This window comes from Triturus cristatus, chromosome 8 (assembly GCF_964204655.1).
Source record: "Triturus cristatus chromosome 8, aTriCri1.1, whole genome shotgun sequence".
Classification (NCBI taxonomy): Eukaryota; Metazoa; Chordata; class Amphibia; order Caudata; family Salamandridae; genus Triturus; species Triturus cristatus.
In genome coordinates, this window is record NC_140591.1 from 333689351 (window position 1) to 333714782 (window position 25432).

Consider the following 25432-nt stretch of genomic DNA (forward strand, 5'->3'; position numbering starts at 1 on the left):
CCCTTCCTTCCTCCGGTTGGCTTGGGGAATGGCTGCCTTAGCTTGCAGCCATCACCTAACGAGGAGCTGCTTTCCCCTCCGCGGGGCCCTGCGGATGCGGGTGCAGCTTTTGCCCACGCTGTTTCCACAGCTGTGGGAATTTTGCGCATGGGGGATCCAGCTACACATTTCCCCGCAGATCATCTTCTGGAGGTTCTCCATCAGGGCTATGGTGGTAGGGAACTGTTGCTTCCCTCCGAGGGTTCACTCATCTCTTCTCTCTTGGGGACTTGGGGCCATCCCGCCACGGGGGACACGGTGCCCCAGCACCTTCTGCACCGCCACCATACGGCACCGTGTGATTCTGTGTGCCTTTCTCTTCACCCTTCGACCAGAGGCCCCCTTTTGAAGTCTGCCTTTCCTGCTTTGCTGCTGCTATTGTCTCCCCCATCACGGGAGGCCCGCTGGCTGGACTCCTGGGGGCGCAATATGTTTGCCTCAACCAGTGCGGCTCTGCGGGCCCTTAACACACTGTGTGTTTTGGCTAGGGCCACTTCTTGCTTGTGGGACTCGGCGGAGTCCCTTATGTCTGCCGCTTCTCAGGAGGGTGCCTGTGTGGATTTGAGACGTCATGTCTTGGATGGTCGGGAGCTGGCAGCGTTTATCCTTCGCTCCGCTCTGGACATTTCGGAGCTGCTGGGTCGTGCCATGGCTTATTCGGTTGCCCTACATCGCCATGCCTGGCTTCGGGACAGTGTGTTCCCGGAGAATTTTCGAGAACGGCTGGTGGACCTTCCCTTCAATGGTGCTCTTTTGTTCCATGCCCTTGTAGACTCAGCCATCCAGAGGTTCTTGGCGGGACTTCGTTCCCCCCCCCTCCCCCCTGCCCCCCCTTCCCCCCTTCCCCCCTTCTTCTCCTCCTCAGTGACCTGCGTGTTGATTTGGTTCTTGGAGCTGTTCTTCTGTTGGGGCGGGTCGCCCCGGTTGTCTTGCTGAGGTTGTGGTTCTGTTGGCCAGCCCTTTTTGACTGGGTTTTTCCTTTGGGTTTTTTACACCATGCTGGGCCTGAGATTGGGCCTTCTGCGTTTCCCCTCTGGCTGCTTGATAGGCCTCCTGTGGTTTTTTTTGCGGCAGTTCTTTTTTTGTTGTCCTCTGCTGCGGAAGTTTCTTTCTAAGAGGTTCCCATGTCTTGGGATATGACATGCCCCATGTAGGGCAGGGTTGGCTGTTATATAGCCATGGTATGTGCTGGGGAGTTGTGGTCGCCTGCGGGCTTCTGCTCTTCGTGGCGTTATGGTATGTTGTGGAGGCAACCTTCTTCTTCGCCTTTTTGCTTGAGTGCTTCGTTCTGTGGTGTCCCTGGCTTCTGGCGGAGCTTGCCAGTGCCGCCCTCTTGTTCTTTCTGCACCATTGTGCCTTCTTGGGGCTTTAGTGAGACTGTCATCCTGCCCTCTCTGTTGCTTCCAGTGGGCCTTGCACTCGGTTCTACCCCTCTGCCGGGTGGTGGTGGTGGGGGGGGGGGGGGATGGTCCCTGACTTCTGTACCCTCTTGTGGGCGCAGTTTGTCCCTGCAGGGCGTTGGGCGATTCTTCCTGGGAACCTTGAGTTCCCCTTTTCGGCTTCCGCCTGCTTCTTACTGCCGGCGCCGTCCTGTCTGGGATTGCCTTTGCTCTTCCTCTTCTCCTTGGAGTTTCTAGGTTGCTCTTCTCCATCGGTGCTCCTTTCCTTGCCTTGGCCGGAGGTTTTGTTGCCTCGCGTGGGGTGTTTGGCCTCTTTGCGTCTTGTCTTGTTTCCTCTGCTGAGTTGAGGACAGTCTATTTTCTCTTCTTTTCCCTTCGCCTGGGGACGAAGCTCCTCGTCCTGTTTTCGGACTCGTCCCCCGTGCGGCTCTCTGTTGTGCCCCGGTGGGTGGGTTCCTCTTGCAGAACCTCCTTCCCCTTGGGTATGGCTAGGGTATCTATTCTACGTGAAGGAATCTGCGGCTAGTAGTCTCTATCAGATGTACGAGTTGCTTACCTTCGGTAACAATGTATCTGGAGCCTACGGAACCGAAACGCTCCGCACCGAAGGACCAACCTCTAGCAAAAGAGCTGTTCACACCAGACCCTGCTCAAAAGACTCTCATAAGGGATCCTAAAACTGCTCAATTGACTCTTTGTTCTAGGAAAACACTACTAGAGGTGCCTGCACCGGCTCCACCACCTAAAAAGAGGGACATTGCTACATCTCCTCTAAGACTCCCTTCTCCACCTCCTCCACCACACCGTTCCCCTACACCATCTCCTACACCAGTAGACGATGATGACACCTTGGATGACATGGGGGGGACGGTCCGGGTGATGTGCCACTTAGGGGATCCTAGTCCACATTCTTCCCCAGACCCCTGTGATGATTATAACACGCCAGATGTCCCTAATGTTCCACAGGATGACATCTACCCCTCCAGGCCTTCCCCTCCAGAGGACACCATGGGCTTTAATCGGCTCGTCCACAGAGCTGCCCAATACCACAGGGTTGCCTTGCATAGAGACCCCATAGTGCAGGATTTCCTAATGGATACATTTGACACCACTCAACGATCCACCTCAATATTACCTATGCTTAAAGGTGTTGTTAAGCATGCACCCGAAGTCTTTAAAGATCCTGTTAGGGCTCGAGTTATTAACCCCAGGATCGAGAAAAAATATAAAGTTGCCCCTGATGACCCAGGTTACATTAAAGGCCCAGTACCCTTAGACTCCCTGGTAGTTTCCAATGCTAGGAAAAGGGCCAATTCTCAGACATCAGGTGACGCTCCACCACCCGACAAGGAGTCTAAACTCTTGGACGCTGCTGGCAAAAGAACAGCCTCTCAAGCGGCTAACATATGGCGCATCGCCAACACTCAGGCGCTCTTAGCCAGGTATGATAGGGCACATTATGATGAACTAGAGTCCATAATGCAGCACCTCCCAGATAAATACAAAAACAGGGCCAATGAAATCATACAGGAGGGTAAGCTTATCACCAACACCTCCATCTGTTGCGCTCTCTACGTGGCAGACACCGCCTCCAGAGCAGTAAACACAAGTGTCCTTTTTCGTAGACATGCCTGGCTACGCATCTCGGGTTTTAAACCTGAAGTTCAAAGCTCCATCCTCAACCAGCCATTTGATCCGGAGCACCTATTTGGCCCAAATGTAGATTCAACCCTTGAAAAAAGGAAAAAGGATACGGACACAGCTAAATCAATGGGAGCCTTGCAGTTGCAAGCTCCCAGACGTTCCTTTCGTCGCTCACCTTACAAGGGCACCCCCAGAGGCTACTACTCAGACAACCCTCCACCTCTTACAAGGCTCCCGCCCAGTCTACATTTACCAGAGGTTACCAGAGAGGAGGCTACAGAGGCAACAATAACAAAGGCAGAGGCAAGACCAACAACACCCGCTCTGCCTCCACCCCTACCCAATGACTTCCCTCCACTTCCCCCAGACTATTCCACTTCAGTCTGGGGAAGACTACAACAGTTCCTGCCTGTCTGGACCAACATCACTACAGACAGGTGGGTGCGAAAAAATAGTTCAATCAGGTTACTGTCTGGAACATACTTCTAACCCCCCACACATACCACCCAAACAACGCCCAATGTCCTCACAACACTTAGTTCTGCTAAAGCAGGAGGTGATCTCCCTCCTACAAAAGGGTGCAATAGAACCATTTCCCCTGCAACAACAAAAAACAGGAGTTTACTCCCTGTATTTTCTCATACCAAAGAAGGACGGATCTCTCAGGCCTATTCTAGACCTCAGACCTCTAAACCTGTACATACAATGGCACCACTTTCACATGGTTACACTCCAACAGGTCCTTCCTCTTCTTTCACAAGGCGACTTCCTTGCTACTCTAGATCTCAAGGACGCCTATTTCCATATTTCCATTAACACAGCTCACAGGAAATATCTAAGGTTTGTAGTGGACGGCCAACACTATCAATTCAAAGTACTCCCTTTCAGAGTCACAACAGCACCACGGGTATTCACCAAGTGCCTAGCGGTAGTGGCAGCCCACTTAAGAAGACAACACATTCATGTCTTCCCGTATCTGGACGACTGGCTCATAAAAGCCAGCTCATACAATCAGTGTGTACATCACACTACTATTCAACTACTCCACAACATGGGGTTCACAGTAAACTACAGTCTCATCTACAACCGTCCCACATACAACAATACCTCTGTGTGCCACAATAGACACCTCAAAAGCATTAGCCTATCCCAACCCCACCAGGATAGCAAGCATGCAAGCTCTCAAGCAAATTTCAGCCTCAACACTCTCTCCCAGCACGAGTGTTCATGCAGTTAATAGGAATGATGGCCTCTGGCATACTCATAGTACCTCCTGCAAGACTCCACATGCGTCCTCTCCAGGAGTGCTTAGCACGCCAATGGAACCAGGTTCAAGGTCAGCTAACAGATCTGGTGTTGGTAGACGGTCGCACTCATCGATCTCTGCAATGGTGGAACACGAAGAACCTTTCCAAAGGGCGACTGTTCCTAGAGCCAGTTCCACAGATAGTCAGGACAGTGGACGCATCGCTCTGCGGCTGGGGAGCGCACCAATTACATCACACCATGCAAGGCAGGTTGACTCCTCAACAAAATTACTCCACATCAACCACCTGGAGCTACTAGCCATTTTCCTAGCCTAAAAGGCTTTCCAAAAACAAATATCAGGCAAAGCTGTCTTAGTCCGCACAGACAACATAACAGCCATGTACTACATACAGAAACAAGGAGGGACACACTCTCTGCAGCTCTCTCAACTGGCACAGAGCATATGGAGATGGGCTATACCCCAGAAAATCTTTCTCCCAGCTCAACATGTCCCAGGAGTCTAAAACACCATAGCCGATCTGTCAAACGCAACAGATGCACTAGTGGGAACTTCATCCACAAGTTCTTCAGCCATTCTTTCAAATGTGGGAGCCAGCAGAGATAGACCTCTTTGCCACGCACGGAAACGCCAAATGCCGAAGCTTCGCTGACAGGTATCCACACCCATTGTCCAAAGGCAATGCGATATGGGTGAATTGGTCAGGCAGATTTGCGTACTCCTTTCCACCTCTCCCACTCATTCCATTGGTGGTGCGCAAACTACAGCAACATGCACTGACTCTCATCCTAGTTGCTCCAACTTGGGCCAGACAACCGTTGTACACCACATTACTGGAACTGTCTGTAGTTCCGCACGAAAGACTACACCTCTCCCCACGCCTCCTAACCCAGAACCGTGGAGAGATCAGACACCCGGACCCAGCTCAGCTCAACCTTGCGATCTGGCTCCTTAAGTCTTAGAATTTGGTTACCTAAATCTACCTCCTGAATGCATAAACGTCATTAAGGAAGCTAGACGCCCCACCACAAGAGCCTGCTATGCGGCCAAATGGAAGAGATTTGTAATATACTGCCATACCAACAACATCAATCCCCTAGACGTGTCTATCCAACACATCATAGGTTACCTACCACATCTCCAAAGGTGCAATATAGCCCACCCATCTTTTAGGCTACACCTCGCTGCCATGGCAGCCTATTTACAAAATAGACAACACCTATCACTTTTCAGAGTGCCTGTCATCAAAGCCTTTATGGACCGCCTTAAAAGGATAATTCCCCCTAGGGTACCACCCTCGCCTGTGTGGAATTTAAACATCGTTCTCACAAGACTAATGGGTCCTCCCTTTGAACCTCTGCATAAATGTGAGCTCAAATTTCTAACATGGAAAGCTGCTTTCCTAGTAGCTATCACTTCTCTTAGAAGAGTTAGTGAATTGCAAGTGCTAACTATTCAGGAATCTTTCCTACAAATCTGTCACAATAAGGTTGTTCTCAGAATGAATCCAAAATTCCTCCCTATAGTAATTTCTCCTTTCCACCTCAATCAGTCTGTAGAGTTGCCAGTGTTCTTCTCGCAGCCACAGACAGTCGCGGAAAGAGCTCTTCATACCCTAGTTGTCAAAAGAGCATTTCTCTATTACATTGGAAGGACACAACCTTTTCGTAAGACCAAACAACTTTTTGTGTCATTTTCACCACCACACAAAGGCAACCCCATTTCGAAGTCTGGGATAGCTAGATGGATTGTTAAATGCATGCAAATTTGCTATCACAACGCAAACCGTAGTTTATCTGTTCCTCCTAAAGCCCACACAACACGAAAGAGAGGGGCATCAATGGCATTTTTAGGGAACATTCCCTTAGATGACATCTGCAAAGCAGCTACATGGTCTACACCGCACACATTCACAAAACACCATAATGTGGATGTACAAACAAAACAACAAGCTAGTGTGGGCCAGGCTGTACTCAAAACACTATTTCAAACTACTGCAACAGGTACTGGTAATCACCGCTAAGGATGGGTACTGCTATACAATCTATGCTAAGTGTGTGATCTGCAGCTCATATGCCTCAAACGTAAAATGCTACTTACCAGTATGCATCTGTTCTTGGCATGTAGAGCTGCAGATTCACACACGCCCACCCGCCTCCCCGGCTACCTTTATCTGTGCTAAGTGTGTGGATCTGCAGCTCTACATGCCAAGAACATATGCATACTGGTAAGTAGCATTTTTCTTGTGGTAGGTAAGGGCTTCTTTTTTTGGTGAAAGATGAACTGGAACCAGGATGACTGATGACTAGTACTTTTTACAGTACAATAAATGCAAATACAAAACAGATTTCCTTGAAGAGTTTTTTTTTTTTTTTTAAATCATCTGCTCCAATTCTTTACTCTTAGAGATGTATGAGGTAAACCTTTTGATAATAGTACTAGTGAAGGTCAAGTTAAACTATAGGTTATTAAGTGATAGTGTTGAGTGCGATGATAAGTCAAGATGCATCAGGTATGGGATACCCTTTTCAGTGATCCTCATTGCAAGATGCACCGCCTAGTTGGTTGCAGTCTGGAAGATTTCAAGAGCAGACGCCAAAATTAATGTGAGGAGATGTTTTGGAGGACAATGTGCTCTTGACGTTGGTTTGCAACTGCTTTTTTCAGAGTCGTACCTAAAAAATGGAGGCACAGAATAAGTATGCAGTCGAGGAGCTCATCTGTGTCAAAGTTTTTTCCCTTTTTTAACTTTAATTTTAAAACAAGTAACAGTTTTGTTATATGCGTAATAAAAAAAATACAGAAGGAGGGAATGCATCACCTGTGTTAATAAGAAAGCAACGGTTAGCAATTCAATCATTAACAAACATGTATGAAGAAAAAAGGTTTTATGGTACAATTAATTGTAGCATTCCTTAACAGGGATTTTTTTAACAACAAAAATCCAAAGAGAAACAAATTTGCCTTTGTTGATTTTGTTTTTTCAGGTGTTTCCAAACTATCACATTTACCCTCCCACTACACCTCATGTTGCATATATGCAGCCAAAAGCAAATGCACCATCTTTCTTCATGGCAGATGAACTCAGACAGGTAAGCAATCATCTTAAAATCATATGTTCAACATTTCCGCATTTGACAGCTCTTCCGTGTAAACTTAAATCTCCTATACTGAAATCAAGTAATAATGCTTTATTGGTATTTTATATCAAGCAGTTTGTGGTGGGAGCTGGCACTAAAAATAAATAGACTAGCCCAGATACTAGTGCAGGAAGGATGTGTAGTGGTTCTCTTGCGCACTTTTTCTATGCCACCATCAGAGAAGTATATTTTGAAGTATTTGGCATCTTCACAGCCATGTCTCATTGATCCCCATATAAAATGTAAATGATTGCTCTTTATTTACTCTGACTTTCAGTAAAAGCAGGTCACTCGCCTCCAAAATGAACCAGGTTATTTTACTGCACTGAAAAAGTAATGCCTTATCTTTTTCAGAGATTATTAAATTGAATTTTAGCTGTTCCAAGCTCGAGTTGAGAAGACTCTGGCAGTTTTTTTGTTTCAGTAGCTAAGCTCCCATTGTCATAGCAGTTTATACCCCTGGTGATGCCACATAGCACTCTGGTTCATTGGCCCAATTTTCGGAGTGCATGGTTGACAGGGTGTTGGTTGTGAGTTTTGATCGAACTGCTAATTCCAAGGAGTGGTTGGTGATTGTGCTGGTTGCGAAGGCTGCTGAGCTATTTTAATGTTGAGGGAGAGGATGTTTGATTCAGTCTATGAGAATATGATATGAAGGTATTTTATCAAATATGTGCACAGCTGAACATGTAGCATCCAGTTGAACTGGATGGAATGAATCTAGGTTGGAAGAGGCTTTTAATCTGGCACAGTTCGAGTTGTCAAAAACGGTTTTGAAGTTTTCCCCATGTGCAAAATTCCGAATATTTCAGTCCAGGAAGACTGCAAATAGAGGATGGTGCGGAGAATGTATGGGTAAAGGGGTGTGTAAATAGAAAGGAATGAGGATGTGAAAGTAAGAGCTGGAGAGCATTAAATGAGTAGTGACCCATTTCGAGGCAGAATGATCTCGGATGGATTTGGTAGGTAGAGAGTATTGTGTACTGTGACTAGTAGGACAATTAGTAGGAACCTTTTGTGATGAGTATTTTCTACCTCTGTGTTATGGCTACATTTATGATGCTCGCTGGATTGTCACTTCACCAGGTTTCAGTGATGAATAGCAGGTCAGTACTGGAGTCTGATATCATTTGATAGATGTGCAGATGGTTCCTGCATATGGATTTTACATTTGAGAGGATGCAGAAGAGTTTACAAATAAACTTAGGTTGTGTTTAGAGTTCAAGATGAGGAAGAAGAATGTGAATATAAGGATGACTGTCTGACTAAAACAATCTGAATGAATTACTTTGCATCATTGAGTACGGGTCGGGCGTCAGGTGGAGGAGGTAAAGTGGAAGCAATGGGGGTGTGAGCTTATTTTTGAGTGTGGTTGAGAATAGTTAAGTGGGGGATATGGGAGGAGTAGGATGTTGAGGGAGAAAGCAGAATGGAGTGGATTTCAGTTTGTGATGTCTCTTGCTTTTTCTAGAAAGACAGTTGATCGGAACGGTCACTTTTCTGTTAGTTTTCTGTTATCCGCTACAGCTCTATAACATGTTGACAGGATCAAACAAATTATTTGTGTTTATCTTTAGCATAGCTATCAACCCTTCATCTAATTTTATTTTGTTTTGAACTGAACTATCTGCTTGCACATACATGGCTCATACCTAGATGCAGTTCAGTAAATTTTTTGGAACTCCTATCAGTCTTGTTTTGCTCTGTGCCTAAGGCCATATTTTTCTACCATCTTATCTGTAAGTGTATTTCTGGGCTTCATGTTTATGTTGGAGCTTTCACAGAAAATACCAAAGTGACTTGGCACCACACAAGACACAGCATACATCTGATACCTGATTCATTCCATCTTGTGCTCTGTGAACTTGTCTCATATAGGAAAGATTCTGGCTGTGAGGTGATGGATAAGACTAAGCAATATCAAATGTAAGTTTCATATGCAGTACCATCCCGCTATGTCTGGTAAGAATTGCATTTAATATGCCATCTGTATATTTCCTGGAATTCTGACAGCTCATTTGCTAGGTGTTGTTTCTTCAATTAATACTTGAAAAAATACTGTTAATACTGGTAAATTGAGACTGGATTGATGCTAGGCTCTTCACTCCATGATGCTTAGGAAGGACTTTACTGACAAAACCTTTTAAGACACCATAGCAACCATCCATAGTGTCCAACATGAATGAGAAGTACTGTAGGCAAAATGCCTTTGGCCTCTTTCAGAGTCTTGATTCTTATGCAAATTATAGTGTAGTTATGACACCACAGCCCACTTTCAAGCACTCGATCTTTGATTGGAGGACATCCAAAACAAAGGCCTAATTGATGCCAGGTGCACTCTTTGAATCCATGCGTTCAGAAGCTGTCTAGGAGTTAACCTGAAAAGGGGTCGTTTGGGTATCTATCACCTCTTTACAGAATGTTAGAGAGCTGCTGGTTCTATCAATCGATTGACAGTTTGAACACCATTTTGCAGGTTCGTGAGGGCAGTAGTTTTATGTAGATACCTACACATGTCTAATACAAATACCAAATACAAATGCATATCGAAATAATGCATCCTCTTCACATTATGCCAAAATCAAATTGCTTTATTTCTTTACTAACCCACAAAACACAACATTGGGCACAACATTAGATGGACTGCCATGTATTACATTGAAGTAATTCAACCATAAATCAGCTGCATTTTTGGCATTCCCAAATCTTTTTGTGTTGATGCTGGACAAAAGGCTCTTGTAGTCCATATGTTCTCAAGAGATTTGCTTCCTTTTCTTAGAAGACATGACCACCACATCTCTGCTGGTTTAAGGGTGGGGGTTGGGGGTTGAGAGGGAAGGTACTGATTTACACTCTATGTATAGCATCTGAATCCATAATAGGCACTTATAAAAATAAAATATTGCTTAATTGTGACCATCAGTTTGCTCAGTTGCAGAATCACACATTGCTTTTAACCTCCACTAGTGTAGTGGAAGAACAGTGTTTTATTCACATATTTTGGGCACAGGCCAAGTAAACAGAGCCATATCATAAATGGGCAAACACATGTAATCCAAGGCAGAACCTGTTTCCTCTTTTGTTGTATTCTTCTTGAAGTCATTTGAATCATAACTTAAGCAAAGACTTTGTGAAAAACAAGTTGTAGTTTTCCTGACCTACAACTTGATGTCATGAGAATGCATAGTGCTTGATGAAGAGACATGCAGCGACAAAACATTGAACACACTCCGGTTATCTTAAGGGAAGATACCGAACACGAAGAGTTGGAAGTGTCGGTGGCGTAAGAGGGAAGCCTTCTTTGTCCCAGAATCGGATCCGAGCTGGAAATATAGTTGGAGTCCGAAGACGTTCCACTGGGACAGGGTGCCGGGAGTAACAAAGCCCCTTTGCCCCTTAAGCTCTCTTAGATTAAGCAAAAGGCTTCGGGATCCCCACTGTCTTCAGGCCATGGTCGGCTCGGAGTCGATGTTTCCGACGCCCTACCGTTGGGCCCGGCACCAGAACAGTTAGTCAAGCCTGCTGGCTCGGGACCGAGTCGAGAAAAGCCATCTTTGGAACCGAAACCTTTGACTCCAAGAGACAAGTCTGGTTTGGCACTGAAACTTTCGGCAACGGAATCAAAAGGTACTCTTCAAAAGCCTACAGAACCTATCCTGGACATTATGAAGGATAAACTGGACCCTAGGCAAAAGAAAATGTATAATTATCCAGATACTGGACATATATTGGCTAAAGGAGTTACACCTTCCAAAAGGAAAGTTGGCTTAGAGGACACTGGCTACAAAATTCCTCTAAAAAAGGACATGCCTACAAGCCCTATCTATCCTTTTCCTCAATCCTCTCCACCATCTTCACCACTACTGCCATTGCCAGGCTCAGATTCTTTACATATAACACCTCAGGGTTCACCACATACACAGCCTGATATAGGGGATGATGATGGTGATGACAATAGTCCACTACCAACAGACCCATGGGATGACCATAATATCGATCCACTCATGGATAATGATCCTGATTTATATCCTGCGAAACAATCGTCTCCTGATGACAGTGTAGCAAATCAAGAGTGGATTTCCGGGGCAGCATCTTACCATGGTGTTACATTATACAAAGAATCTTTAGAAGAAGACTTTTTGTTGGAGACACTAGGTTCTACACATAGAACAAGTTAAATTTGCCTATGTTAACCCGTTCCGTGCTCTACCTTCCAGGTGCTGCGCACGACCGTTGGTCGACGCAGCCCCGCCCACCCTTTAGAACGCCCGCACCGAAGTCACTAGAAAAAATGAAGAAAGACACAGAAGTAGGGAAGTCTATAGGAGCTCTTCAGACTCCATCTAACAAAGGCTCCTTTCTGCGTTCATTTTATAGAGGGTCCAAAGGTAACTCCTCAGACCCCAATGCCTCCTCATATAAATCCGAGACACAACCCTCTCCATCTTAAGGTTTCTATTGAGGAGGGTACAGAGGAAACAATTTCAAGGGTAGGGGTAAATGTATGCCAAAACGTAACTCTCCTTCTCGCAATAAGCAGTGACTTTCCTACATTTCCCACCGATCATTTTATACCTGTCGGGGGAAGACTTCAACAATTCCTTCCCATTTGGCAATCAATAACATCAGACAAATGGGTATTGGACATTATCCAACATGGTTATTGCCTGGAGCTTACCAGCAATCTTCCCAATATTCCACCTCACACTGACAAACTCTCATCGCAACACCTACAGCTCCTCAAACAAGTGGTACAAGATCTTTTAACAAAGGGCGCTATAGAAACAGTTCCATTACAATACCAAGGGTCAGGGGTTTACTCTCTACTTCCTAATCCCCAAAAAGGATGGGTCACTAAGACCAATTTAAGATCTAAGAATGCTAAACCTGTAATACTGTCAGAACATTTGCAGGTGGTTATGCTTCAACAAGTGCTCCCACTTCTACGGCAAGGCGACTTTGTCCACACTAGACTTAAAGGACGCATACTTCCACATTCCAGTTCACCAAGCACATCGCAAATATCTCAGATTTGTGATAGCAGGAAATCACTATTAGTTCAAAGTACTCCCACTCAAAGTTACAACTTGTTAGAAAGTGCCCTCTTTTTGCATGGTTGGCCCTTTTTTTGCCAAACTGCTGATGTACTTTGACGGAGTGTGCCCTGGGTTCTTGCCAAACAGATACCCAGCGCCTATGTTCTTTCCCTAAACTGCATTAAAAACAAAACACAATTGGCACTCTTTGGCCACAGGTCGGTACCTTGTAAATGGTACCAAGGGCACTGTGGCCAGGGAAGGCCTCTAAGGGCTGCAGCACTTATTGTGCCACCCTTAGAGGCCTTGTGCACACTCACACTCACTCACTCACTGTCTCTCTCTCACACACTCACTCTCACTCTCACTCTCCCTCTCCCTCCTCCCTCCTCCCTCTCCCCTCTCCCCTCTCCCTTCTCCTTCTCCCTCTCCCTCTCCCTCTCCCTCTCCCTCTCCCTCTCCCTCTCCCTCTCCCTCTCCCTCTCCCTCTCCCTCTCCCTCTCCCTCTCCCTCTCCCTCTCCCTCTCCCTCTCCCTCTCCCTCACTCACTCACTCGCTCGCTCGCTCGGTCGCTCACTCGCTCACTCACACTCACACTCACTCACTCTCTCACTCACTCTCTCACTCACTCTCTCACTCACACTCTCTCCGACATGGCACACATCCCTGTGTGCCATGCCTACAACCCACTGTCCTGGCATAGGTCAGACACCCCTCTAGCTGAGTGCACCATACCAGTGGTGAGGATACAGGTGCATGAGCCCTGTACCCCTACAGTTTCTTATCCAATTCTTAGACATAAGGGTAGTAATGCCATTAAGAGTATATGGTACTGGGAGTTTGTCATCACAAACTCTACAGCACCATAATGGCTTTATTGAAAACTGGGAAGTTTGGCATAAAATTTCTCAGCACATTAAACCTACACTGATGCCAGTGTGGGATTTAATGAAAAATGCATAAAGTAATCTGCAAAGTAATCAAAAGTAATCTAACAGTAATTTCAACTGTATTCAAAGCATTTACAAACCTGTAACTAAGTCATTTTCATTCAGCTTGGTTGTATTATTCAACTTTCCTTGAAATGTACCATTTACACTTACCTGTGCCAGGCTTGCTTGGTTCTAGAAAATGAATATAACTAAATATTTTTTTTTTAATACGAACAAATTGGTCTAAATTCAGTCTTAAGAGTGTGTGACATAATTTGCTGCCTGAGTGTGTTCAACACATGCTTAACACTACCCTCTGATAAAGCGTTACTGCTCGCCCACACTACCACAAAGAGAGAGTAAGGTGCTAGTTACTTTTACCTCTGCCTACCTTAGGGGTTCCACTGAACTATGTGCACACTATACCTCATTTTGGTATAGTATATACAGAGACCGCTTCCACTACACTCAGAGTGTTCACCTAATGTCTAGCAGTAGTTGAAGCTCATCTTGGAAGACAACAGATTCATGTCTAGACGATTAGCTTGTCAAAGCCAGCACACACAAAAAGTGTTTGCAACACACTCAGACTACATTAGACCTTCTCCATCAATTAGGCTTTACAGTCAATACACAAAATCTCAGCTTCAACCTTCACAAATGCAGGCCTCTCCCAATGCAGTCAGAATTTGAAATATTCAAACTCTTACTACAGTTTCAGACCAACGAATACTTAATAGTCAGGACTTTCATACAACTGCTAGGAATGATGGCATCATGCATTGCAATAGTGCCTCATGCAAGATTACACATGCATCCCCTCCGGAATGTTTAGCATGTCAGTGTAATCAGTCGCAGGGTCAATTAACATCTAGTGTTAGACAGCTGCACCTCTCGCTCTTTGCAGTGGTGGAAAACACAAAACTTATCAAAAGGGTGGCTCTTCATCGATCCTGTTCCACAGATCGTACTAACAGCAGACTCATCTCTCACAGATTGGGGTGCTCTTCTACAGAATCTTAATTCAGGGGACAACAAGCACACATGTCTGCACATCAACTATCTAGAGCTTCTAGCTGTGTATCTAGCACTAAAAGCTTTTCAGCCTCACCTCATAGGAAAAGTTATCCTAGTCCGAACGGACAATATGACAGCCTTGTACTATGTACAAAAACAGGGGGGTCACTCACTCTTTGCAATTAACACTCCTCTCTCAGACCATTTGACATTGGGCAATTCATCACGGAATTAATCTTCTGGCAGAACACCTCTCAGGAGTAAACAATCCAATTCCCAACCTCCTCAGCAGGATGCAGCAACAAATACGCTGATGGGAACTTCACCTGCAGGTTCTTTATCCACATTTCCAAAAATTGGGATTCCCACAAATAGATCTGTTTGCCACAGTAGACACCTCGAAATGTCCAAACTTCGCCAGATTCCCAAACCCTTTAGCCAATTGGTCAGGGATATTTGCTTACGCTTTTCCGCCTCTCCCTCTCCTTCCGATTCTAGATCAGAAGCTCAGGCAAACATCTCTCACATTGATTTTAGTGGCTCCCACATGGGCCCGTCAACCATTGTTCACCACACTCTTGGAACTATCAGTGGTTACACATCAAAAGCTGCATCTTAATTCCAGCCATCTCACTCAGAACCATGGAGAAATCAAACACCCAAACCCCAAGAAGCTCAACCTAGCGATTTGGCTCCTGAAGTCTTGGAGTTTGTTGCTTAAATTTGCTGCAAAATAGAAAAGATTTGTTGTATATTGTAACAACATTATTGATCCGCTAGATGCATCTATACAAAATATTATTTGTTACCTTCTGCATCTACAGCGAGCTGGCTTAGCCAATACATCCATTCAATTGCACCTTGCAGCAGTAGCCGCATATTTGCAAAACAGACCACACTTATCTTGTTCAAAGTTCCAGTAGTTAAAGCCTTTATGGAAGGCCTTAGAAGAGTAACACCCCCCAGGTTACCTCCTGCACCAGTTTGTAATCTTAGCATTGTTCTCACAAGACTCATGGGTCCACCTTTTGAACCATTACAATTTCTTTCATGGAAAGTTGCCTTCCTGATTGCTATCACTTCATTAAGGAGAGTTGGTGAGCTACATAAATTACTTTTAGAAGAACCCTTCTTTCAACTTTATAAAGATTGAGTAGTTTTTCGTACAAACCCAAAATTCCTTCCAAAAGTGGTTTCTTTTTTTTTCAAATTAGCCACTCAGTTGTGTTACCTGTGTGTTCGAGGCATGTGAGATGTAGATCACATGCTTTGCATACTCCTGCCATCTATTGTTGGATCAGGATGTTTGCAGTTTGTTTTTCTTAGAAGAAGTCTTTCCAGTCACGAGGTAGTTTACGCCTCCTTTTGGTGATAATGCGCATGGGCATCGATTCCATTCCATCCTGCTAGAGCTCTCAATAGTTCCACACCAAAAGCTTCACCTCAACTCCAGACTCCTCACTCAGAGCCATGGAGGAATCAGGCTTCAAAATCCCAAGGAACACAACCTGGCAATTTGGCTCCTGAAGTCAGAGTTTGGTTATTTACAATTACCACCAGACTGTATGAATTTCTTAAAAGAAGCTAGGAAACCTACTACTAGAGCATGTTATGCAGCAAAGTGGAAAAGATTTGTTATATACTGTAACAATATCAATCCCCTTGATGCTTCAGTGCAAAACATCATCTGTTAACTTTTACACTTACAGCAATCTGGATTGGCCTACACCTCTATTTGAATGCATTTAGCAGCAGTAGCTGCATACTTACAATACAGACAACACTTCTCTTTATTCAGGGTATCAGTGGTTAAAGCTTTTATGGAAGGGCTAAAAAGATTATTACCACAAGTGTCAACTACAATTTCTCTCATGGAAAGTTGCTTTTCTTATCGCAATCACTTCCTAAAGGAGATTTGGTTAACTCCAGGCACTAACTATACAAGAGCCTTTCTTTCAACTTCACAAAGACAAAGTGGATTTTTGAACCAATCCCAAATGTCTTCCTAAAGTAGTTTCCGCTTTTCACATCAATCAGTTGAGTTACCCGTGTTCTTTCCTCAACCTTATTCTGTAGTGGAACGAGCTCTACATACACTAGATGGTAGAAGAGCTCTACTATATTATGTGGAAAGAACAAAAGATTTTTGTAAAACTAAACAACTTTGTTGCTTTTTTTTGCCACCGCACAAAGGCAATCCCATTTCAATATCCGGTATTGCAAGATGGATCATGAAATGCATCCAAACATGTTATGTGAAAGCGAAAAGAACCTTGGCAATATCCCTTAGAGCGCATTACACCCACAAAATAGGGGCTGCTAGGACCTTCTTAAGGAATATTCCCCTAGCTGACATCTGTAAGGCAGCAACATGGTCTACACCACACACATTCACCAAGCACTATTGTGTAGATGTGCTAGAGAGGCAACAAGCTAATGTAGGCCAGGCAGTACTTAAAACACGTTTATCAAACGGCTGCAACAGCCACAGGTTAGCCACTGCTTTGGGAGTTACTGCTGTATAGTCTATGCAAAGCATGTGATCTACAGCGCACATGCCTCGAACGGATAATGTTACTTGCCCAGTAAGCATCTGTTCTTGGCATGTAGAGTTGTAGATTCACGTGCGCCCACCCGCCTCTCCGGGCACCTATTCCCTGTTGCAGTTTTTTTTCGTACTTTACATACATACGCATGGACATCTCTAGTCTACTTTTACTAACTCCATTCTCATCCTCTTTGGGAAAGCAATCTAACAATGGAGTCGATGCCCATCCGCACTATCACCTAAAGGAGGAGTCCTAAACCCTGTGACTGGAAAGACTTCTTCGAAGAAAATCAAATTGCAAACTTCCGGACCCAACTCTAGATGGTAGGAGCATGCAAAGCTTGCGAATCTACAGCTCTACATGCCAAGAACAGATGCTTACTGGGTAAAGTAACATTATCCTTTTTCCTCAACCTAAATCCATAGCAGAAAGGGCTCTTCACACACTTGATGTCAGAAGTGCGCTATTGTACCATATTGAAAGGAAAAAGGATTTTTGTAAAACAAAGCAACTGTATGTTTCATTTACTACGCTCCCCAAAGGCAATCCTATCTCTAAATCTGGAATTTCTAGCTGGATTGTTAAAATGTATTCAAACTTGCTATGCTAAAGCTAAAAGAACTTTATCTATACCCCTTAGATCACATTGCACTCATGAAATAGGAGCGGCTATGGCCTTTTTAGGTAACATTCCCATAGCTGATATTTGTAAAGGAGCAACATGGTACACACCTGTACTAAACATCATTGTGTGGATGTGTTAGCACGTCAACAAGCTAATGTAGGACAATCGGTGCTAAAGACACTTTTTCAAACAACTAACACCTACTGGCTAGTCACCACTTTGGGAGAATACTGCTATATAGTCTATGCAAAGCATGTGTATCTACAGCACACATGCCTCGAACGGATTTTGTTACCCTGTAAGCAATTGTTCTTGGCATGTAGAGCTGTAGATTCACATGCGCCCTCCCACCTCCCCGGGCACCTGTAGCTGTTGCAGTTCTCGTGTACATTACATACGCATGGACATTTCTATACTTCACTTACTCCATTCTCACCCTCTTGTGGGAAAACAATCTAACAATGGAGTTGATGCCCATGCGCATCACCGAAAGGAGGAATCGCCTTACCTCGTGACTGGAAAAGACTTCTTCGAAGAAAAACAACTTGTAAACATCCAGACCCACTAGACGGAAGGAGTATGCAAAGAATGTGAATCTACAGCTCTACATGCCAAGAACAGATGCTTACAGGGTAACAAAATCCGTTCGAGGCATGTGTGCTGTAGATACACATGCTTTATAGCAGTATAATATTAAGAGTGAAAAATAGGTATCAAGGACATCTATGTATTTCTGAAATGGCAACAAAATATAGAGTTTAGAGCAGTAGAAATTGTAGGTAGCCATACTAGCATGTGAAATATATAGGACATTTTTCAAACACTTTTTTACACATTGTCTTACATTTGGAAGGCAGAAATGCATAGAAAGTCACTAGGTAATATAAGTTGCTCTACAATTCTGTGTTCCCAAAGTCTCCCGATAAAAATGGTACCTCAATTGGGCGTGTGGGCATAGTGCCCGCGACAGAAAATGGCCCAAAACGCAATGTGGACACACCACATTTTTACAGTGAAAAAAGACACTTTTTTTGCAAAGTGCCTAGCTGTGGATTTTGAACCCTTGCTCAGCCGGCACCTAGGGAAACCTAGCAAACGCATACATTTTTGAAAACTAGATACCCAAAGGAATCCAGGATGGGGTGACTTGAGTGGCTCTCACCAGGTTATGTTACTCAAAATCCCTTGCAAACCTCAAACTTTGTAAAAAAAATAAAATAAAAAGCATCCTCACATTTCTATGATGGCAAGTGCTGGAATCTGTGTGAGTCCACAAACTTCCACCCACCCCGCATTCTTTAAAGTCTCCCGATAAAAATGGTACCTCCCTTGTGTGGGTGGGCCAGGGAAGGTCCCAAAATGTATTGTGGAGATATCACAAAACAACCTGGTTTTGCAAAGGGGCTCACCTTGGTTTTTTTGCCCGGCGCTCGGCGGCCATCTAGGGATGCCTACCAAACCCAGACATCTTTGAAAACTAAACACCCGGGGAGTTTGGGGAGGTATGGCTTGTGCGGACACCCCCCCCCCCCCCCCAACATTTTCATAACCAGAATCCCCTGCAAACCTCAAATTTAGCTGCAAAAAATCACTTTTTCCACACATTTATGTGTGGAATCACTGTGCCAGCACAAATGTCCTACCACCCAGTGTTCCTCCTGGTCTCCCAGTCACAGGCGATTGGCCAACCCACACAAGTGAGGTATCACTTTACTCTGGACATTTGTGCCAGCAAGGTGATCCCACATCTTTCCCACACAGAAAATTGAGAAAAATTTGACTTTTTTCTGCTAAATTTGAGGTTTGCAGGGGATTCTGGGTAGGAAAGCATTGGGGGGATCCAAGCAAGCCATGCCTCCCTGGACTCCTCCGTATCTCTACTTTTTAGAAATGTGTGGGTTTGGTAGTTTTCCCTTGAAGGGCACTGAATCCGGGGCCAAAAACCCAGGTGACCTCCCTTCCAAAACCAGGTCGTTTTGTGATTGGTAATTTTGATGTCTCCACAATACTTTTTGGGCCCTTCCCTGCCGTGGGCACTTGGCCCACCCACACAAGTGAGGTACCATTTTTATCTGGAGACTTTGGAGAATGTGGGGTGGGTGGAAGTTTGTAGACCCACGCAGATTCCAGAATGTTCCATAACGGAAATGTGGGGACATTTTATTTTTAATTTTAATTTTTTGTTTTTACAAAGTTTGAGGTTTGTAAGTCATTCTGGGTGACAGGGCCTGGTGACAGCCACACAAGTCACCACATCCTGGATTGGGCGTCTAGTTTTAAAAAATGGATAGGTTTGCTAGGTTTCCTTAGGGTGCCAGCAGAGCTAGGGTCCAAAGTCCACAGCTGGGCACATTGCAAAAATGGTCAGTTTCCACTAGAAAAATGTGGTGTCCACGTTGCGTTTTGGGCCTTTTCCTGTCACAGGTACTAGGCCTACCCATACAAGTGATGTACCATTTTTATAGGTAGACTTGGGAGAATGCTTGGTTCTTGGAAGATTGCTGCTCTCCTTAGATTCCAGAACTTTACAGCAAAGAAATGTGAGGAAAATGTTTTTTTGTGTGTTTTTTTTACTAAGTTTGAGGTTTGCAAGGGATTCTGGATAACATTATCTGGTGAGAGGCGCACACGTCACCCCATCCCCTTGGTTTCTAGTTTCCAAACATGGACAGGTTTGCCAGGTTTCCTTAGGTGCCGGCTGCTCTTTGGCCCAAAGTCCACAGTTAGGCACATTGCAAAAAAAGGTCAGTGCCTAGTGACGTTCTGCTGCCCTGGGGAAAGAGGGGGGCAGAAAGACTGTGGCTATTTTTATGGGGTGGGGGGCATTGGTATGCCCATTCTGAGCAGCCCCCACCCCTACATACAATAAAGACCGCATAATCCCTTGCGCCTAGTGGGCCTCTGCCCACCCTAGAGGGGCAGATCAGGGGCTATTGCCCCCAACTGCCTTCTGGGGAGGGGGGCAGAAAGTCTGTGGTATTTTTTTAGGCGGGGTGGGAGTATTGGCATGCCATTCGGGACAGACCCCACCCCGAAGTTTGGAAAAAAAAATGCTTGGTGCCTAGTGAGGTTTCTGCCTCCTCCCCATCCCCCCGGGGACAGATCAGGGGCTACTGCCTCCTGGGGGAAGGGGGGGGGGGGGGGGGCAGAAAGACTGTGGCATTTTTTTAGTGGGCTGGGGGCTTTGCCATACCTGTTCTGGGCAGCCCCCACCCCTAACTTTGGAATCAAATTCCTAGTGCCTAGTGAACTTCCTGCCCCCCTGGGGGGGAGGGGGGGAGATTATGGGATTTTTCCCTATCTTTATCGGGGGGCAGAAAGACTGTGGAAATATTTTGGGCGGTGGGGCATTGGCATGCCCATTCTTGGCATTGGCATACCCATTCTGGGCAGCCCCCCATCCTATGTACTAAAAAAAAAAATCCCTGGAGCCTAGTGGGCTTTCTGGGGGGGCAGATCAGGGGCTATTGCCCCCATATTCCTTTTTTGGGGGAGGGCAGAAAGTATTGTGCCTTTTTTGTGGGAAAGGGTGGGGGTATTGGCATGCACATTCTGGGCAGCTCCCACTCCTGGCCTTAAAAAAAGAATCCCTGGCGTCTAGGGTGCTTTTTGCCCCCATCTGGCTGCCAGGGGGGCAGAATGACTGGTTATGCCAAAATAAAATGGGGGGAGCAAAGGCCCTTGCCCAAGTGGCCACTCCCCCCTCCCTGGTGGCTAGTGGGTGGATCCCTGCTTGGGGGATCGCCCTCCTGGGGCGATCCCCAAGCTGGCATCCACTATGGAAGGGTACCAATCGAAAGGGGAGATTCTCCCCTCTCCAACGATACCTCTCCCTAATGTTTCGGTGCTCGGGGCTGAGATAGCCCCAGGATCACTGAAACAATGAAACTGAAACTAAGTTTCAGTTTCATATTTCAATGCAGTGACGTCCGTCATGAGCACCGAATGGGTTAAAAGGCTATTGTTTTGTCATCTCAAAATGTTTGCAGTTGCCTGATCAGCCATCACTTTTCAAGTCCTCTAGTGTTCATAGGTTTCTGAAGGGTCTACAACATTTGTTCCCTCCTTCACTCATCATCATGCCTCAGTGGGACCTAAATTTTAGTTCTGACATTCCTGATGTGCACTCCTTTCAAGCCACTCCACCACTGTCTTCTCAGGCTTCTATCATGACAGCCTTTCTAGTGCCAGTAACATCTGCACGGAGCGTCCGTGAGCTCCAGGCTTTATCATCTAAGCCCCATATCTCAAAGTCTTCCCAGGCAAGCTTGTGCCTCGCACTAGAGCTTCCTTCCTACCGAAGGTGGTCACTCCCTTTCTTGTAGGCTAGTCCATCAACCTGCCTACCTTTTATGCTCTGCCTCATCCCTCTAAAGAAGAAAAGCAACTCCACTGACTGACCCAAAAAGAGCGTTGTCCTTCTATCTGAAAGAAACACGTTAGTTATAGATTTCTTACCTTAGAATGACCCCCAGGCGTAAGACTGGATCCGAAAAGTTTTTTCCTTAGCAGTACCACTGCGCATCGGAAGGTGGCGTCGGTCGGCTCCACGTCCGTCGTTGGCATCGTGGTCGCCGGGATGACGTTGCGGTAGCTACTTAGACGCCAGTTCTTTATTTTTCCTTGCCAGCCAGCGCAGATCCAGAGAGCGGTACCTCCAGTCACTTTTTGACTGACTTTTTCTCGACTTTAGTCGACTTCTTTTTTGAGTCCATCGACTCCTCGTGCACGAGGGATGCCAGGATTCAAGGCATGCAGTTCCTGTAACCGACTGATGTCGGTGACGGATCCGCACCGCGTGTGCCTCTTTTGCCTGGAGCATGACCACGACCCCAAGTCGTGCTCCGACTGCCGGTCGATGGCGCCAAAGACTTCACGGGAGTGGTCCCGAAAGCTGCTTGAGCGCTGGCAGTCGGCTCCATGCCGTTCGATGTCCCAGTCACAAGGGAGGTTGAGGGACCGGTTGCAGAGCCATCACCACTCGTCCAACTCGTTGAAGTCTTTGCACTCGAGCTCGGGTAAGTCGAAGCCCAAAAAGAAGTCGGAAAAGCATCTTCGCTCTTCGACTTCTCCCCGTTGGTCGGCTGGCGCGCCGGGGGATGCAGGCAGTGCCCCTCCCGCGGCTCCGCACGTGGAGCCCGAAGAGTCTACTCGGTGCTTCCCTCCCTTCCCGGGTCCCGGAGCGACTCCCGCCCAACTTCGTAAGTTTTACGAGGCGATGTATGCCATCTTTGGGTGACCCAAATCTGCCGGCATGCCTTTGGGCCCTGTGGACTCGGTTGGGGGGGGCCTGGGCCTTCCCTGCCGCCTGCTCCGGCCACGGCGCCGCAGACCCCTCTTGGATTCAGGCCTGGTTCCGGATCGACGCCGGTTGACCTTATTACACCTCCACCGGTGCCACTGCCTCCGGCTCCGCAACCGACACCGGTCGTGTGCCCGGCCGGCGTCGACCCCGGCCTCCATCCCGATGTAGACCCGGAGCCAGACCGGCGTCGTCCGATGCCGGATCCGGCGCCGAAAGGGGTTATTATGCTGCTGTTCACTCCTCGGGTCCCTTGGTCAGTGGTCTTGACACATCTCCCTTCCGTGGCTACGGAGGAGGGAGCGTCGTATGCAGTGGTGTTGCGTAGGCCCTCAACCTAGAGCTTCCTACGGTGACGATCAGGACTAACCTCCTGCCAGGGGTGCTTCAGCCAGCAGCGAGCTCTGCGGAGCCCCTGCTGCCGTTTAATGAGACCCTTACTGACGTCCTTTTGGGCACGTGGTCCAGACCCAACTAGGGGGGGGAGGGACCCGTGGATGGGATGATTGCCCGATGACACCGCCTGGCTCTGGGTGACCCCACTTTCCTCTCCCACCACCCCAGCCCGGAGAGCTTGGTGGTCCAAGGCTTCACTTCCAAGGGCGTATTTCCTACAGCTGCCCCGGAAAGGGAATCCAAGAAACTGGACAATCTTGGGAAGAAAATGTTCTCTTCCTCCAGCTTGGGACTGCGGTCGGTAAACACTGCATGTCTGTTGGGCCGTTATTCCCACTGTATGTGGGATGCAGTTGCGCAGGTGCTGCCTCAGTGTCCGGAAGAGGCCCGGACAGTGCTCTCCCAGGCTGTCGCTACCGGGAGTTATGCGGCTATGTTTACCATCCGTTGTGGGCTGGATACCGCCAACTCTCTAGGCAGGACCATTTCCACGTCTGTAGCCCTTGGTCGCTACGCTTGGATGTGATCGACTGGCTTTTTGGGGATGTCCAGAACACCATGATGGACATGCCCTTTGATGGGCGTCTCCTTTTTGGCGACAAAGCAGACTAGGCTCTAGAGCATTTCAAGGACTCACGGGCTACGGCCAAGTCCTTGGGCTTCTCCAGCTGCCCAGCACAGTCTGCTTTTTGCCCCTTTCGTGGCTACGGACGGGGTGACCCACTACGTTCCCCTCCGACCCACAGGCCGCAGCAAGTTACCCAACCTGTGCACGGCCGGGGACGTGGGGAACCAACGCCGTGGTTCAGGGGCCAGCGGGCGGGCCAGTCCACCAACTCCCCTCTGCAGCAGCCTCCAAACCCTCCTTGTCCGACCTTTCAGGCCCATCAAACGCCAGTGGGTGGCAGGATCTGCCATCACCTCCCCCACTGGCGCACCATTACGTCGAACAGGTGGGTTTTACAGATAGTCCGAAGGGGCTACTTCCTCCCCTTAGAGGCTATCCCTCCAGCCATGCCACCGCAATACCACCGCATGTCGGAGGATCACCTGGGGCTTCTCCAACAGGAAGTTACGTCTGTCTTGGCCAAGGGAGCCATGGAGCGCATTCCTGTCCCCCGAAGTAGGTCATGGTTGTTGTTCCCACTACTTTCTGGTTCCCAAGAAGGACAAGGGCCTGTGTCCTATCTTGGATCTCAGGAACGACAACCGCTTCCTCCTGAAGAAGTTCAAGATGTTGATGCTTGCTCAGGTCTTTTCTGCCCTCGACCCGTAAGACTGAATGGTAGCGTTGGACTAGCAGGATGCTTATTTTCACATTCCAGTCCTGACGGCCCACCGGCGTTACCTGCGGTTCACGGTAGGCCACAAGCACTTTCAGTTTACCGTGCTCCCCTTTGGCCTTACCAGGGCCCCTTGGGTGTTCACGAAAGAAAGTGATGGCCGTGGTCGCAGCTTATCTGTGCAGATTTGGGGTTTCAGTCTTCCCCTATCTCAACGACTGGCTGTTGAAGGCGGGCTCGCTCCAGGCAGTCGTCTCCCACCTCCAGTCTACGGTCGACCTCCCGCATTCGCTGGAGTTCTCCATCAATGTGTTGAAGTCACACCTGATTCCCTCTCAGAAGCTCCTCTTCATCGGAACGGTTCTGGACACGACACGGTTTGGGGTCTATCCTCCCAAACAGCGAGTCTGGGATATTCGGGCTATGATTCCGATCTTTCAGCCTCTATCTTGGGTTTCGGTCAGGATGACCCTGAGGCTACTGGGCCTCATGGCCTCCTCCATCCTGCTGGTCGATCATGTCAGGTGGCATATGTGGGCTCGGCAGTGGGACCTGAAGTTCCAGTGGGCGCAGCATCAGGGGAATTGGTCTAATGTCGTGCAGTGCCCTCCGAGATCTGGCCTCAAATTGCAGTGGTGGCTCATGAACCAGGATTGGGTCAACGGCAGATCTCTCTCTTCCCCACCCAGAACACAGTGGTGACAGACGCATCCCTTCTGGGATGGGGCGGCCACATGGGAGAGGCAGAGATAAGAGGCCTCTGGTCTCCGGTGTAGTCCGAGCTCCACATCAACCTTCTGGA

At 47.1% G+C, this 25432-nt stretch overlaps 1 protein-coding gene across 1 annotated transcript in view; it reads left to right on the top strand.

Moving 5' to 3' along the window:
* PAN3 (poly(A) specific ribonuclease subunit PAN3) overlaps positions 1-25432 on the top strand; it is a 1123747-nt gene that overhangs the window by 379464 nt on the left and 718851 nt on the right. The window contains exon 9 of the mRNA XM_085621639.1: positions 7338-7442. Within this exon, the coding sequence (XP_085477765.1) occupies positions 7338-7442 (105 nt within the window). The remainder of the gene's footprint in view (positions 1-7337; positions 7443-25432) is intronic.